At 44.1% G+C, this 17,149-nt stretch overlaps 1 protein-coding gene across 2 annotated transcripts in view; it reads left to right on the top strand.

Moving 5' to 3' along the window:
- Nucleotides 1-7: 7 nt before the first annotated feature.
- NSUN2 (NOP2/Sun RNA methyltransferase 2) overlaps nt 8-17,149 on the top strand; it is a 28,412-nt gene continuing 11,270 nt past the window's right edge. Inside the window, exons 1-9 of one of the 2 annotated variants that reach the window (XM_082380320.1) lie at nt 10-174; nt 277-434; nt 1,599-1,703; nt 6,948-7,053; nt 9,340-9,411; nt 10,195-10,279; nt 11,215-11,407; nt 13,509-13,583; nt 14,721-14,851. In XM_082380320.1, the coding sequence (XP_082236446.1) occupies nt 67-174; nt 277-434; nt 1,599-1,703; nt 6,948-7,053; nt 9,340-9,411; nt 10,195-10,279; nt 11,215-11,407; nt 13,509-13,583; nt 14,721-14,851 (1,033 nt within the window). In that variant the 5' untranslated portion in view covers nt 10-66. Of the gene's footprint in view, nt 435-1,598; nt 1,704-6,947; nt 7,054-9,339; nt 9,412-10,194; nt 10,280-11,214; nt 11,408-13,508; nt 13,584-14,720; nt 14,852-17,149 lie in introns of both variants that reach the window. The other variant, XM_082380319.1, reaches the window with a different exon arrangement.

Raw genomic sequence — 17,149 nt, 5'->3', positions numbered from 1 at the left:
CGGAAGTGCTCGCGGTTGAGGGTGGCGGCTCGCTGTGTGCGGGCGGCGTGCGCTGCCGCGTGGGCCATGGGGCGGCGGTCGCGGGTCCGGCGGCTCCAGCAGCAGCAGCAGCAGCAGCAGCGACCCGGGAGCGCGGAGGACGGCGCCGAGGACGGCGGGAAGCGCAGTGGGGCGGTAGGAGCCGGGGCACCGCGGGGGCCTCCCCGATCCCAAGGCCTGCGAGGCGGCGAAGAGGGGGCTCCCCGGCCCCGGGCATACGTCCTTCTTATTTCTCAGGGCTGGGAAGGCGGCTACCCCGAGATCGTCAAGGAGAACAAGCTGTTCGAGCACTACTATCAGGAGCTCAAGATCGTGCCCGAAGGCGAGTGGGACCAGTTCATGGACGCGCTCAGGGAGCCTCTCCCGGCCACGTTAAGAATTACGGGTTACAAAAGGTAGGGGGTCAGGCTTTTCGTATTTCCTGGAAAGTTGGGGTTAGCATGCCCAAGGTTGAAAACGCGGGTGTTATTTTTTTCCCCCAAGAAGCGCACGTCAACGGAGCGGATTCGAGACCCCGGAGGCCTTAAGAGGAGGGAGCCTAAGTGTCCTACGTCATAGGGAAAGGAGGGATTGCAAGTTGGGAGGCCAGAATGAGAAAGGAAAATGCAGCCTGACAAAGGGCTGACTCCTGGGAATTCGTGAGTTGAGGATGCCCACCCTTTGGAACACATGAGAATTGGTGACATTACCGAGTTTTAAGTGAAACGTACAGTGTTCTCTTTCTTAAAAAAAAAAATTTTTGTTTGTAGTCGTGTAGGTGAACGAGTGCGCGCCCATTGCCCGCTGCACAGAGACCAAATATCGAGGCAAGGGGCTTTTGCAGAAAGTGAAAAGGCTTTATTGCAGGGCAGCAAAGCAAGGAGACAGGAGGCAGTGCTCGGCTCTCCCCGTCAGCTGCTGAGTGGGGTATTTATCTTGGAGGAGGGCAGTAAGAGGAGGAGGGCGCTCGGAAATGATGGGTGGAAAGTTGGGGTGAGTTTCAAGAGTTCCCTACAGGTTCTGTGTCCTTCCTGCCTGTTTACGGGTCACATGTGCAAATTCAGGGTGGGGCGTTCCGTCTGTTACATGTGGTGGATTTTCAGCCTGTGATGTCTAAAGTTTACCGTGGGTTATTTCAGTCCCTAAACGCGCCTGTGCCATGTGAAGGGGCCTTTAGCACGTTGTTTCCATGTCTGCACATCCCTGGTGTTTTGCAAAACAAGCTTAGAGGTCTCAGTTAATCACTGTGTTTTGCCTTATGGGCCTTGAGTGTGTAAGTTACAGGGTATGGTTTCAGTTATACCTTTTGAAGATGACCTGCAAGTGAAAATGGAACTCGAGGAATATTTAGGAGGGAAGGAGTGCAGTAGTATTGTGTTTAGTTTATCATCTTTTAGTGGTCAGACAATGAGGATTGTTTAAGCTTTGAAAGAATAGAGTAAAAAGGCAGTAATTAAAGAATGTGTTCTCTCCACACAGCGATAGTTTTAGCTTTAAAACATAATCTTGAATTTGCAAAGAGATAAAATTTATAAAATTAGCTTTCCAGATGGATTTGAAACTTGCTTACTTTTTAATAGCCACGCAAAAGAGATTCTCCATTGCTTAAAGAACAAGTATTTCAAGGAACTGGAGGACCTGGAGGTGGACGGGCAGAAAGTTGAAGTTCCACAGCCCCTGAGTTGGTAGGTATAATGAGGCTTCATCCTGTTGGGTATTTTTCTGGGGTTTTAATCTTTCTCACTTGAATGTATTTCTTGGTAGTGCGTTTGCTGTTGGTGTGAAAGAACCTGAATATACTTTCCGGGCATTCTCCAGTTCTTCTTCCCAGTGCTTTTTTTTATCGCTGTTACTTCACGCTGGTGTGCAAGTTTTCCTATGTGATTTGCAGCGTAGTGTATTGACGTCTTGATTTCAGTTAATTTTTCCAAGTCAGTCCAGCCTTTTTCCTTCCTTGACGTTACCATTTCCACCATTTCCATTTACACCCCTTGTCTTCATGTCAGAAGCGTTGCAGACTTAATGTTTTGTTGCAGGGCCCAGCGGTTAGGCCAGGTAAGAATCACGGCGTGGGAGATAACACGGAGGGTAGCCGATATTCAGTTTGTGAATCACTCGGTTTATTGTACACACCACACTACGCAAGAGAAGGTAGTCATGCACCTGAGGGAAGGAAGGGGGTGACGAAGGAGGCGTCTCAGCATGGGTGTTGGTCCCCTTTCCTGGGGTGTGAGCGAGCGGGAAGTCCCCGTCTGCTGTGATGGCGCCTCCAGCAGCGTCTCTGTCCTTCTGAAGCAGCTCCTCGGCCTCGGAGCATCAGGGCCCGGGACGATGAGCCTTCCAGCCACTGTCTCAGTGTTTTAAAGAGTTACGTACCCGGGGTTCTCTTCTCTATCTGTCGCCCCTTCTGTTCCCATGCCGTCTTTCTGAGGACGTTACCAAACACCGGACGTTTCTGAACAGTCACCACGGAGATTCACACTGGTCCCTGTGACTTCATTTCGGACTACTCAACGCTGCCAAAAGTCATACAAGAGAGTAGGAATCGGGGCTTCCCTGGTGGCGCAGTGGTTAAGAATCTGCCTGCCAGCGCAGGGGACACGGGTTCGAGCCCTGGTCCGGGAAGATCCCACATGCCGTGGAGCAGCTAAGCCCGTGTGCACAACTACTGAGCCTGCGCTCTAGAGCCCGCGAGCCACAACTGCTGAGCCCACGTGCCACAACTACTGAGCCTATGCTCTAGAGCCAGTGAGCCATAGCTACTGAGCCCGTGAGCCACAACTACTGAAGTCCGCGTGCCTAGAGCCCGTGCTCCGCAACAAGAGAAGCCACCGCAAGGAGAAACCTGCACACCGCATCGAAGAGTAGCCCCTGCTCGCCACAACTAGAGAAAGCCCGCGCGCAGCAACGAAGACCCAACGCAGCCAAAAATAAAATAAATAAAATAAATAAATTTATTTTAAAAAAATGAAAGAGTAGGAATCACATGACTAGAAATCACATCATAGCCCTTTACCTGGCAAGGGCTCAGAAAGACCGCTTCAGCCGTCCTGTGTGTCTGCTGTCTCCAGGGCCCAAGCACACTCCTGCCCTCTCTGCTCACCGCCCTTTTATCTTACTGTCCTGTAGGTGTCCTGTGGCTTACTTGTTTCTCAGGGTCCAGTTCAGGGCTCAGATGTGTGAAGGCAGACCCTTCTGTCTCGTAAAATGTCTGGAGTACTTGAGCACAAACCATAGCAATGCCAAGCCCTGGACTAATTTATAAACAGAAAAGTCGTTAAATTGCTGTAGTTCCACATTTCAGATGATCAACTTTGAGGTATTGAGAGTTCTCACAAAACAACAACACCACATTTTAAATGATTGCCATAAAAAGCTGAATTTAACCAGCATTTCCTGGCAACTTTTGAAACTTTGACTCTTCGAGTATTTGATGTTATCTTTCGTTTTTGCCCTTGTGATATCCTTTAGTGATCACAAACCAAGGTCAGGTTCTCAATCCTGGGCTGTGGATTTGCTTGCTTTCCATTCTTTTGTTGGCCGTTTGGATTTTCAGTGTCTGTATCACAGATGTGCACATCATCCACCTTTAGAATGAATGCTGCATGGCCAGATGCTAAAATCAGATCAAAACCAGATGTCACCATTATAGAATGCATTTCTGGGACACAGGACTAAACCTTCAGTATTAAGCCAGAAAATTTCATGATGGTTTTTTTGTTAAACGATATTAGTCAGAGTTTAAAAGCTTGACTGTTAGAGGACAGGGAAAGGACTCAGGTGCTAGGTGGCTGTTGGTGGTCACTCACTGCACGTCTGCTGTCCTGAGGCCAGCGGACAAGGAAGATGTTTTCCAGTTGCTGTGCCTGCAGCGTTGCCGAGTGAGGCAGCCTTCGCGCAGTGAGCCGCTGCTCCTCTCAGAGGCCCTGGGTTACAGACTTAACCTTTCCGTGCCGAGGTTTGGAGATGTGACTGATGTCCTGGCACTTAAGTAGGGGTCATCTGATGTTTCCAGAAGCAGGTTTAAGGTTGTCTTTGTGCACGTTTCTATTTCTAGTAATCTTGCCTGCGTTTGCTGCCTCTCGCAATCACCTGAAAACATTTATTCCTTCAACCTTATGTTCAGAGGTGCGGCTTTTCAGATGCGGCGGTCTCTGACCGTCCTCTGTGTCTGGGCAGTAAGAGGAGCTGAAAATTCAGTATGCTCCTGTGGGAAAGAGGTGCCTTTTATCTGGGCCTGTCCTTGTGGAATTTTCCTCCACAGTTCCAACAAATACGGGAATTAGTCTCGCTATTTTTATTGTTCTCTGCAGACTGTGGTCATACTTTTGTTTAATCAGCTCATTGAACATTTAACAGCTATTTTTCGCTCTCGATTTTTGAATTTTGGGTATGGGTACAGGACCAGTGAGTTCCCAGACTTGTAGGAAAGGCTCTGCAGGTGCTCTGTGGCTGAAGAAGACAGTCACCCCAGTAGCGGCCAGGCTTTCTCCACACGTTACTGTTTGCTTTGATTTTCTGAACGTGGCTGAAGGGTGGGAGCAGCATGTTGTAAGATTTGGGTTCCTGATATTCAACCTTTTCCCATTATCAGTGACAGTTGTGTGATAGTTTTATTGTATAAACATTTAATCAATCAAATTCACTTGTCAAGTGTGGGAAACCCATAAATCAGTAAGCAAGTCAAGCAGAAACTTAAAATACTTCTGGTGGTTTTCTGTATTGTTCAAAATGCAGAAATAGATCATGTATTCTTTTAACCTTTTGGTACATAGTGGGATATAATATAGGAGAAATGTTTTTGGGAACCAGGTTTTCTAGAAGGAATGTTATGTATAGGACTTATAGTTTGGGCAGATTTCATTTTTATCCTTACTTTTCATAGACTAGGAGCTGTAAGGAATTATCCTAAAGCATTTTTTAAGAGACCTTGTTTTGATAGTTGTTGAGAACACACCTTATTGTCATGCTGTTTGTGTTCTTTTTAAATGTCTGGGTTGAAGATGATTTATCATAGGTGTTGTATATATTTAGAGACTGTTTCTCTTAAGAATTTTTTAGGGACAAAGGGGACAGTGGTGCTTTTAATTTATCCTTAAAAGATACAACAAGTTTGCAAATAGGATTTTAAAGACTCAGGAGCTAAATCTGGATTACATAACTATAAATTAAATACAGTTTTTTAAGATTGATGTTGAAATCTGTGAAGATTTTCATAAACATTTGTTAGCTCAAAAGAGTTGTTCCTAAAGCTATATAAGAAACATACTTTTTCATTTTAATTGTCTGTCTTTGTATTTAATTGTCTAAAAGTTCTTAAATATTTTTCTCATAAGAGTAAGAGCTTTCACAATCATAATAACTTACAATCGAATTTTATTCTTATAATAATAAATTTACATTTTAACTACTAGAAATTCAACCTGTAAGGCACATAAGGAAATGTTCCCTCAAGTTATATCTAGAGACTGCTGTCTCTATTTGAAAATGAAACTTCAGCAATGTACAGTAAATAGTGGCAGGCAGCATTCAAATTAGTGGTGTTTGGTGGCTTGGTAAAGTAGTAACTGGCATGTGTGCCGTCATCAGTCACAGACAATTTAGGGTTGCCAGTAGACGTTTGGGTATCAGCAAAGGTAGCAGTGGGGCAGCAGGTTTTCTTCAGTTCTACAGCTGGGGCCAACCTGAGTGAATCGCTGCCATTCACCTCTAGTGAGGCCAAAGGGAGTATTTAAAGCTAAACTTTTTGAAATTATCCGATAAGTATGATTGCATTTTGGTTCTGTGTATTTGAAACAGGTTAAATATTGAAGAGAGAAACAGGTATATGAGATAGAAACAAAGCACCGGGACATTTGGAGGGTGGCTGTGAACAGATTCAGCCAGTTTAATCTTCATTATTTGGTGGAAAGTATTTTTCAGATGTATCTCATGATAACATGACAGTTGAGCAGTGTCTTCAGATCTTAAGCCTGAGTTTGCGTCTGTCAAATAATCAGTTTCAAAGCAGTCAGATGTGTTGTTTTACAGGTGTCCCGGCTTCATTTTCATGGCTGTCACCTTAGCTGCAGTTTGACACGTGGAAACATTGTGACCCTGCATTGTTAAGTTGAGCTCATTATTGCACCTCAGAGTTAACAGTGAGTTCGGTTTGATTTGTCACCGAGTGCCACGTTATGCTGAGCGTGGCCCCATGTGTCCTATCCGTGTACTGACCTGTGCAGCTGGAGCTCAGTGGGTGGGCAGGTGCAAGCTGCGATGAGAAAGCACACACTTCCTAATCAGTGATGGCATGATTTGTAGACGGTTCAAATATATTCCCAGAAATGGCAGGAGAAGCTTCATTCTTAGGTCTGTATAAGTAGCAGCCTAGGAGCTCAAGTTAATGCTTTGGTGATGTCCAAGGGTTTTTGGTATGTAAAACATTTCAGTACGTTATTGGACTGGTTTGTTTTGGAAATAGTGAAAAATATAGTTAAAAAGATGGTAATCAAACGTTTGTCAAACATTCTAATACCTGCCCTACGGCATTACTTTGATTCTGTGTGATCTGCACTTTATAAGTAATTCGTCACCTTATGTCCTCTGCTGGCCTCCGTGCCGTTACATTAGCTCACCACAGTGGAGAGCAGCGGGGTGGGAGTCTCCCATTTCATCAGATCGTGGACGTGCGTCACCATAACTTCTCAGTGGCGTCGTGTGCGTGTGTCTCTCAGAGCGCCCAGGCCGCCTGTGCCGGGGCCACGGGGCAGCGAGAGTGCGCCCTGTGTCCCAGAGCTGTCACGGTGCTGCCGGCCGTCACGCGAGCACGGGCCTGAGCGGCCGGAACACAGCTGTGTGTCTCGTTTGGCTTATGACCTGTATAAGCAAGAAGTGTGAAGAGGCTGCTTTAACATAACCCATAAATGTTTTGCTTTCTTTTCGGTCAGGTATCCTGAAGAACTTGCCTGGCACACAAACTTAAGTCGAAAAATCTTGAGAAAGTCTCCACAATTGGAAAAGTTTCACCAGTTTCTGGTTAGCGAAACTGAATCTGTGAGTAGATACCTCTACGTTTGCTGGTTCCCTTGAAACTTTAAATGGGCCTCAGTATCAGTCCTGTAGTTTTATTTTAACCATACGTGCCACTGGGAGTGGTGAGGTGGCCGAGGCCTGGAGAAGACCCGCTGAAGTGTGTGTCGCCCCCTGAATTTCTGGTAACTTACGCAGCTGCTCTCTTGTGTGGCTCCTCTGACCGGGAAACGTCCGGCGGGCACCGCCACAGATGCCGGCGCGGCTCCTTGTTTCTGGCCACTCCGGGTTGGGGCGGCCGCAGCCCCGGGGTTGGCACAGCGCCCTGCTCCATGGGCCCCGCTCCGGAGCAGCTGCCCTGTCTGCTCTCACGTCCTTCCGAGGTGTGCGTGCCACGTGTCTTTCCCGTGGAGAAAGTCATATGTTCTCACGGCCGTGTGTATTTTATTAAAGTGTTTTACCCCACCTTTGCCGGACGGACAAACAAGACCTAAATACGACAGCTTTGGTTCTCGTAAGGCGACCTCGCCTTCGCCCTCTCGGTTCCGCAGCCATCCCAGGTTCCCTGATTGCGGTTCCGTCACTGAACTTCTAACCTTTAGCATCACGTCTTCCCCAACAAAATAGCTGTTCCCGCGTGTAACGCATGATTGAGTGAATGCCCATAAAATTTGGATGTTGTAAGCTTTGCAGTTTACTTTCAGTTTTTTTGACATTCTTAATAGTCTCACATTTAAAATCAGAAGCTGCCCCTTCCTATTTTCCAATCTCCTTTTTCTAGCCAAGGAAACCTCTGTGTGTCACCTCTGAGCTTCTGTATCCAGCTGACAGGACTATCGTGCTTCCCATGTTTCTTGCCTTGAAGCCATAACCAATTTAGAAACCTTTCACCTCGCTCCGTTCTAGTAGCTACTCAGTCCAGGGTAGAGCTGTCCCCCCTTGGGGCTCTGTGTCCATCTTGGTAACCTGGCAACCTGGGCTCCGCTTGTGGTTTCCCACCCCCATCCCCACCCTGGTAAGAAGTAAACAGAGCTGAGCACCACCACGGGCCCGGCTCTGTGCTCGGGCTCATACAAGGAGGGGTTCTCTGGCTCGGCTTTTAATCTGCGTGGATGTGTTAGAGAGCAATCTAGGCTCGAACTTCAACAGAGCAGAGGGTTTGTGGGGAATGGAGGGATACACAGTCCGGTAGGTCATGAAGAGCTGGGTTTGGGCAGCTTTGAAAGGTAGAGGACACTGGAGTTAGTGTTGGTGGCGTGTATTGTCGGGAACCAGTCCAGATTTTTGATCAGGAGTCAGCAGGGTGCAATACTCCCTGGGTTGTTCGAAGTTGGCTGCGAAGAGTGTCCGTGAATCCAGGGACCACCTGCTGGGGTGTCCAGCCAAGGGCCTGACATCCTCGTCCTACGTCGTCCTACGTGAATGCTCTGACAGCTCGGGTGAAAACAGAAGGCCGCCTCATCAGAATCACAGGTGTAACGCAGAATTTGGGGTCCGTGCCCCTGGCGCGGCAGTCCTGGTTCAGTCCTCTCAGGTGCAGTGCTTGCCGGAAACCCATGAGGTGAAAGGAACAGGTGTGAGTGGAGGCCTGTGTTTAGGTTCTGACAGTCAGGGGCGCAGGTGTAAGATGAGTGATGGCTGCTTGGGCGACCTTTCCAGGGCAGGGGCCCCAGGTTGTAAAGAAGCAGAAGCCTCCTGGCAGCTGATGCTCTTTTGGCTTTTTGTTAAGTGTTTAGTCCTAAGCTGTTAAAATAGAGTTGTGATTGACACAAGTGCTGGATTTCACTGAGAAACTTTGTCCGAATCTGAACAGCTGCACATTTTAACAGATGTCCTGACCCACGAGTGAAGATCTGGAGGATGGTTGGTTTAGTGAGGAGTTTTAATTATTCTCTCTCTTCCACAGGAAACATGGGGGCAGTGGTTGATGGGGACAGTTCTCAGGAATACAAAGCAGGCGTGGGCTGTTCTGGAAACAGGAGAACTAAGAAATAGAACTTACAGTTTCAGCTATGAAACTTCTGACGGGGACTTTCTGTCCTGTCCTGTGCTCGTGTTATACTTGAATTTCTAATATTCTAATGTTGTTTTGATACTAACGGTCATCCTTACTTAGTCTTTTGGTATCAACCATTTATCCACTAGTATAAAAATCTGTCTTACTTACTGTCTATGTGATAGTACTAACTTTTGTGTTCTGTGTATAATTATATGGTATTTTCTTATTGCATTGGAAATAATGCCCAACATTAATTTTTTTCTGCCTTTCTTAACGCCATTGCTGATTTTTAAAAAATTTTATTTTCTAAGGGAAACATCAGTCGTCAAGAAGCCGTTAGCATGATTCCACCACTGTTGCTTAATGCTCACCCTCACCATAAGGTATCGTGCATTGAATAGAAAATTCGGGTGGGTAGGCTACTATCAGTGTTTGTGTCTCTCTGTTTTGTTGAGACCTTCTTTTCTTTATATAGTCAGTCATTTCTGTTTTCCTTTTCACTTTGGGTAAAGTGGAGAATGACATATATTTTATTTTAGGCTCTTTTTGCGATTTTTACAACTCGGTTTCTTTACTCACTACTCAGATGATCTTCAGTGTTCCTGATTGCCTGAGTCGGTTGAAAGTCACAGTGAACGTGTATTGAGGACTTGTTGAATGCTGAGCATTGCTCTAATTCTTTTTGTGGATTGATTCACTTTATTATCCACATATCCCTGTGAGGGTAGCTGCTCTCGCTGTCCCCATCTTTCCAGATGAGGGGAAGGAGGCAAAGAAAAGTGGAGCCTGAAGTCACAAACTAGTCACCAGTGACTGAGCTGAGGCTTGAACCCCGCTAGCCCTGCCTCGTAGCATCTTGTTTTACTGCTTCTCGCACTTAGCATCTTTACTCAGCATCCCTAAATGTATTGCTTTCGCTGGTGTCTAGTGCCATTTTGTTCCTATCCCCTGTGGAGTAAGTATCTTTATCCTTCTTGGTTTGGGGACATTATATAATATTAGACTCCTGGAAGTTCAATATAATATGCTACAGATTCATTCTATAAATATATGTGTTTGGGTTGTGAAATAGAAATGAAAAACTAATTTTAAGTCATTCTAAATTAAATGTAGGATGATTGATTTATCAAAAGAAGAACATCAGACACTTTCTTGCTTTTCAGTAGATTTTAGATATGTGCGCAGCACCTGGATCAAAGACCACACAGCTCATCGAGATGCTGCATGCCGACATAAGCGTGCCTTTCCCAGGTATGCACTGGGCTGGTGTTTGAAGGGTAGGGGTGCTACTTTGGTGGGTTGTAGCCAAGGAAAAGAGCATAACACAGGAGGCATCAGGCAGATGGGTTTTGTGTCTCTGAAAGTAGAGCTGGACGCTGTGCACACCTGTCACGTGTCCTCAGACCCACACGGGCACTGTGGGGAGGGCCTTTACTTTAGGATTCCGTGTATTTTCTATAAAAGCAAGTGGTGTTTTTTTTTAAAGCCACAGTAGGTAGATTGCCCTCTGAGTTTTCAGTAGTAACAGTCTCACATTGGGGTTTTTGTTTCCTTTTGACTGTTTACTACCTATGTGAGAGGCAGGAGAGTGTAGTTGTTCAGAGCTGCTGTCAGACTCCCCAGGTTCAAATCCCACCGCCATTTAATAGGTAAGTTCTGTGACATTACCAGACATCACATACGAAATGGGACATCTGTCTTGAACTTGGAGGACATTATGTAAGATTGCAAAGGTCAGAGCCTCCCAGGGAGCGGGTTGACCCTCAGGAGCCTCGGCCCCTCCCCAGGAAGTGGATTCGCAGAGTCTAGAATGGAGGCCCAGCACATGTGCACTATTTTAAACACTTGTTGGGGGATTTCGTTGTTTTCTACATCTTTCTCCCCTCACCCTTCTTTTTAGTTAATAGTTAATAATGGAAACGTTACTTTTGCCACAGTAATTGGTACAAAGTGAATAATTGTTGAACAGATGAATTTTGAAGTTTTGACATTTTAAGTGACTGTAAAATCCATGCCGAGCCACCTGGTTCCTTTTTCTGGACCACGTCCCTAGTTCTAGCAAATCTGAAGCTCGGTCTTAAGTTTGCTCAGTTGCCCGTCTCACCTGCCCACCTAGAGGTTGCGCATTTCAGGAAACTGCTCCACTTAGGTCACCCTTCACCTGACGCAGAGCTTTGCGTTCCCAGAGGGGTTTGTCATCGCGAACGACGTGGACAACAGGCGCTGTTACCTGCTCGTGCACCAGGCCAAGCGGCTGGGCAGCCCCTGTGTCATGGTGGTCAACCACGACGCCTCCTGCCTCCCTCGGCTCCAGGTGGACGTGAACGGGAAGAAGGAGGCGCTCTTCTACGACCGCATCTTATGTGACGTCCCTTGCAGGTACGATTCAGAGGCCAGAAAGCCCAGCGTCCACTCGAAACCAGATCACATATAGTCTAAAGTGAATCTGCACACGGCGCGCATGCAGTTGCAGGTATGAAGCTTGTGGCATCTGGTTTGAAGAGAGAGACACTGTGAGCGTAAATCAGAAGACAGAAACTCAATTTTAGTGATAAACAGAACGAAGAGATCAGACGGGGTGGTTTTTTTTGTTTTTTGTTTTTTTAAATTTTATTTATTTATTTATTTATTTTTGGCTGTGTTGGGTCTTCGTTTCTGTGCGAGGGCCTTCTCTAGTTGTGGCAGGCGGGGGCCACTCTTCATCGCGGTGCGCGGGCCTCTCACTATCGCGGCGTCTCTTGTTGCGGAGCACAGGCTCCAGACGCGCAGGCTCAGTAGTTGTGGCTCACGGGCCTAGTTGCTCCGCGGCATGTGGGATCTTCCCAGACCAGGCCTCGAACCCGTGTCACCTGCATTAGCAGGCAGATTCTCAACCACTGCGCCACCAGGGAAGCCCAAGGGGGTGGTTTTGATCGTATTAAAAAGGGACACGAAGAAGATACCTGAGAGGCAAGCAGCGTCATCATAAAGCCTCGTTAACAGGCATTTCAGGATGTTAGTGCCGGGAGCGATTTGCTTGTGCTTACTTCCGGTGAGTATGTAGGATACTTGTCATAGGATAATACGTGATCACATTGGGCTTCTATGGTGAATCTTATGTAGCACAGAGCAACTCAGGGGTTCCAACCTTTGGGAAACTCATCTGTATTTGTACACATAGCTTTCTTGAAATTTTACAAATAAATTGTAGATTTTTTGGGTTTACCTATAAAAGAATTTCATGGCATAGCTGAATAACTGAGTTTTTCCAAAAAGAAGAGAATAAAACTTAAAATGTCTGTTAATTTCCTGGAGGCAGTGACATAGGCACTGGTGTCACACATGTTTAATACCTTCTGAACACATGACTTTGTTGAGACCATAGTACAAATGCTGCCACAGAACTTTGTTAGCACTAAACACAGTGTTTAAATATGACACATCGGAATTAAATCCTGTCTTATTTAAACAAGGGGCAGATTACTGCTGGTGGCAGAACTCATTAGCACTGAGTGTGACTGCCTGTCAAATACGGAAAGAATTCTCCTTCAAAAAATTGAAATAGGTCATGAGCTACATTCCTTTCTTTTTAGATGGCAGCTTTTTAGTTTTCCTTTGGGTCAGAAAAACTGATTTTTCCCACCCCTGTGTTCTTTCGATCACAGATGTCATACTGTGAGAAAGACGTGACCTCATGAGCTCTGAGTTGTAAGTTGAGGGAATTAGAATTTAAGCCACCACCATACAAGCAAGGGATGTTATTTGAAAGCAATTATATCGTATAGGACGTTTCCATCCTGCAGACCCTTCACCTCAAGGACATGTGACTAGACCATCAGGGAAAATTAAATTTTACAGAGAAAGCCAGCAGACACAGGAATTACTCAAATTCTGAGTAGATAAAATTAGATGTGGACAGAAAGATTAATTGATCAACTCTGTATTATGGAATTTACATGTAAATGATTTCCATTAAGTAAAAGCAGAAATTAAAAAATGTTTAAGTGTGATATATAGAAAAATCTTGGTAAAGAAATTAAATTGGCTTAATTGAATTTGCTGTGGGAATCCTTTATGAGTGTAAGTTTATCATTATTCTTGTAATTCTGATTAAAATGTTACTGTTGATTAGCCAAGTTTCTTTTCTAAGTAGCAGGATCAAAAGGTTCTGTGTCCTAGGTCTGAAGATTAGTTTTGCTAGTATTTTTTCTCAAATGGAAACAAATTACTATCTCTTTGTTGAGAGAGGTGTTCTTTTCAAATCTTTATTTCCTTATTGCATTGAAATTGAAGTGCAATTAGTTTATTGTACTAGAGTGTCCCCAAAACAAAAATAGAAAGTTTATTGTAGCTTGTGAGAATTTAGATTGTTTGCTAATTGGTGTTTATAATAATAATAATGATACCTGTTTTGTAATTTAACTGGAATATGACATATTTGTTAAGCTGTGATCATCTTACCGGTTCAGAGTTTTAAGTTCTTAAATATCTTTCTTTGCAGTGGAGATGGCACTATGAGAAAAAACATTGACGTCTGGAAAAAGTGGAGCACCTTAAACAGCTTGCAGCTGCATGGGTAAATAAACTGTGTAATTGGTAGCCGTGCGTGACTAAGAGGTTAGTGAAGGTTTGTGGTTGAATTACCTGGGCATCCAGAGCTTCAGCTGACGGGCTGTAAGCCTCAGAATGTTAATGGCCCCCTTCATGCCAGTTTGCTTATTTGTCAGAAGTAGTTGTTTTTAAAACCTCTCAAGAGTAGGGAACCGAAGATTGTATACATTTCAGGTACACGTTTATTGAGAATGCCTTTTATAAAAGTTTCCTGTAACATTTCAAACACGTGTTTTCCATGAAATGACCATTTCTTACTAATATTTCTCCTCTCTGTTTTCAGTTCTTTTGTGTTGAATTATTTTGCTTAACATTTTGACCTCTCAGAAATATGTTTTGGTTGTCTTTAAAGAAAATTTGGGAAGTTCTTAGAAGTGAAAGGAAAAAGAAACTCTTATAACTCAGAGATAATTTCTGTCATGCCTGGTGTATTACAGTGTTTTTCCGTGCAGAGGGATTTTTAAAATAGCTGTTTTGATTGTACTGTCTACAGAGCTTTGCTTTCTTTTTTTCACTTAACATTAAAATTATACAAATATAGAACTATGGGTGATCTAGAGGGTACTAATGAATATTTACCATAAATAACTTCAGGAAATTTTGTTTCTCTGTTAAAAACTTACTACTGTTTTTGTGAAACAGGCAATTGGGATTATAATGTACTAAGAGATGCAAACTGCTCATGGAAAGAAAAAGCAAATATTTCTATAAGTATGGAGACTTTTTAATAGTGAAATTTAGCTACTGTATTGAATTCAGTTGTTAATCAGCTTTATGCTTTGCTTGTTGGCATGTTGGGAAAGGTTAACAGAACAGTAACAACAACATATAGTAACAACATCTATAAATAGGTGCTTTTTAGATAAACAGGGAACATCTTATATAGGGTTACTCTAACTTCGCTTAAAATCTTAAAATTTTTGTTGTTATTTTTTTCTTTATATGGGAGTTGTTCACCTTGCATAGAGTATTTTATATTTTATTATGTCTGTCATAAAATTTGTAATGAATATGTGCTATAGTCAGTGCCTATGACGTATGTGCCGTGCGGATGTGCTCGGCACATAGGGTAACCTAGGGTAACCTAGTCTCCGGCCCTTAGTTTACAGCTGCGGATTGCAACTCGGGGCGCTGAACAGCTAGTGGAAGGCGGCAGGATGGTGTATTCTACGTGTTCACTAAACCCCATTGAAGATGAAGCAGTCATAGCATCTTTACTGGAAAAGAGTGAAGGTAAGTGCATGATGATCTTTCAATAAGAGTATGTATGTACTTTTCAAAACCTTTATTGCTATAGTGTATTTTTCTGTATTTCTACGTTCGTTTGTGTGATTAGCCCATAAACCCTAAAATGAGGTATCCCTGATTAAAAACATGCTTATATAATGGGTTTGTTGTATTTCGTGAATTATGCAGTTTGCCCATTTTGTTTCTCTAAGTTTGAAAGGTTATGTCAGATCCTTACCACACTGTTGCAGTTTTTAAAAAATTGTGGTAAAACTTACATAACTTAAAAATGTACCATCTTAACTATTTAAAAATATATAGTTCGATGGTGTTAACTACATTCACATTGTTGTGTAGCCAATTTCCAGAGCTCTTCACCTTGAAATTCTGGACCCATTAAACGACTCCCCAGTATCCCCTCTGCCCACCCCCCTATTATTTTTCTGTCTCTGTGACTTTGACCACTCTAGGTATCTCCTTTGAGTGAAATCATTACAGTATTGTTGTTTTGTGACTGACTGGCTTACTTCTTTTCGGATAATGTGCTCAAAGTTTACCCATGTTATATAGTATATCAGAATTTCCTTCCTTTTTAAGGCTGAAAATATTCCATTGTATGTTTAGACCATATTTTGTTTATCCATTAATCTGTTGATGGACACTTGGTTTTGCTTCTGCATTTTAGCTGTTGTGAATAAACGCTGCTTTGAACATGGCTGTACCAATAACTCTTTTAGACCCTGCCTTCAGTTCTTTTGTGCGTGCACACAAGTGGAATTGCTGCACCAGATGGTAATTCTGTGTTTATTTTTAAGGACCCACCATACTGTTTTCCACAGCAGCTGCACCATTTTATATTCCCACCAACAGTGCACGAGGGTTCCAATTGCTCCACATCCTCGCCAGCACTTTTTATTTTCTGGGTTTTTTTTGTTGTTGTGGTTGTTTTTTTGTTTTGTTTTTTGATAGTAACCATCCTAATGGGTGTGAGGTCTTATCACACTGTTTTATACTGAGGGGACAGACAGGTGGTAAGAACATTTCATAATGTTTTCATGTTTTTGCTGAAATGTTAACCTTTCCGTCAGTTTCTCCTTAACAGAAATAATTGGAAATTTCAAACTAACTACATTTCCAGAATAGAATGCTACCGAGTTTTCTACTTATGTATGAAGCAAGTTGAAATGCAGATGTTGAAACAGGTGTGCATTTCCTGAGGCGGTATCCGAGACCGTCTAGGCTTCTGTTCCATTCTTAGTGGCCTAGTGATCTCTGTGCTGTGTGGTCAGCCCTCTGATTGTTCGCACCTTTGGGGTCCTTTCGACCTGAATTTACTATGTTGTGTTTACTTTGTTTTGCTATCCTTACATAAAGACGTGATTTCTGAACAGTGTTCCTTGCATGGTTATGAGCTCTACATTTTTGATGGTACTTTATTTCGAAAGGCATGTGAAGAGGACGGCTGTGGGCCATGTAATTTGACAGTACATTTAACTCTTAGTGTCCTATTCTGTAATTACTTTCTTACCAGGCAGGTGGGTTTCCAGTCTCGGGTTTGCTCTCACAGCCATCTCTGCACGTGGTTGCTCCAGACCACATTGTAGATGTCTCATCTCCGTCCTCCGTCATGTGTAGATGTCATGTAGAGGCGTCATGTGTGGACGTGGCTTCATCAGACAGTAGGCCTTGGCTGGGCCTTGTGCTCTGCAGTTGCTGGGGATTTCGACTGGAGAGGCTGTGGTCCCCACCTGGAAGTCCTCAGACTCAGCTGGGGGAAGGGTGGCTGATAGGCTTTCAGTCTACACGCGCTGGGCCGGCGTTGGGAGCTTCTGACCCAAATGCTGGCAGGAAGTCACTGCTGAGCCCAGGGCAGTGTTTGATTGAGAAAACCAGTTTTCGTACACTTGCACTATTATCTAGTGTTTGCTTTTAAAAGCCAGAATATTTGGATGTACTAGTGGAGGTCAGTGTGATGCTTTTGTCAAAGGTTTCTTACTGTTGGGCCTCCACCTTGGGGATTCTTTCGCTCTGTTTTCATGATTGCCTGCATTTTTCATAGCTTCCATGGAGCTTATGTTGGAATATCCTCTTCCTGAGACTGTCTGATCTGTCTGTGGTCTGTGGATGGTAGTTGATTTGAGAGGTTTCCTGTAATGGCCCCAACTTACAGCTTCTTTTAGTAGTGCTACTGTAGACACAGTGTTTTGTTTTGTTTTTTTCTTTTTATAAATTTATTTATTTTTGGCTGCGTTGGGTCTGTGTTGCTGCACGCGGGCTTTCTCTAGTTGTGGCGAATGGGGGCTA

This window comes from Balaenoptera borealis (assembly GCF_965194805.1).
Source record: "Balaenoptera borealis genome assembly, chromosome: 2".
NCBI classification, from domain to species: Eukaryota; Metazoa; Chordata; class Mammalia; order Artiodactyla; family Balaenopteridae; genus Balaenoptera; species Balaenoptera borealis.
This window is presented reverse-complemented; position numbering and strand designations above follow the sequence as displayed.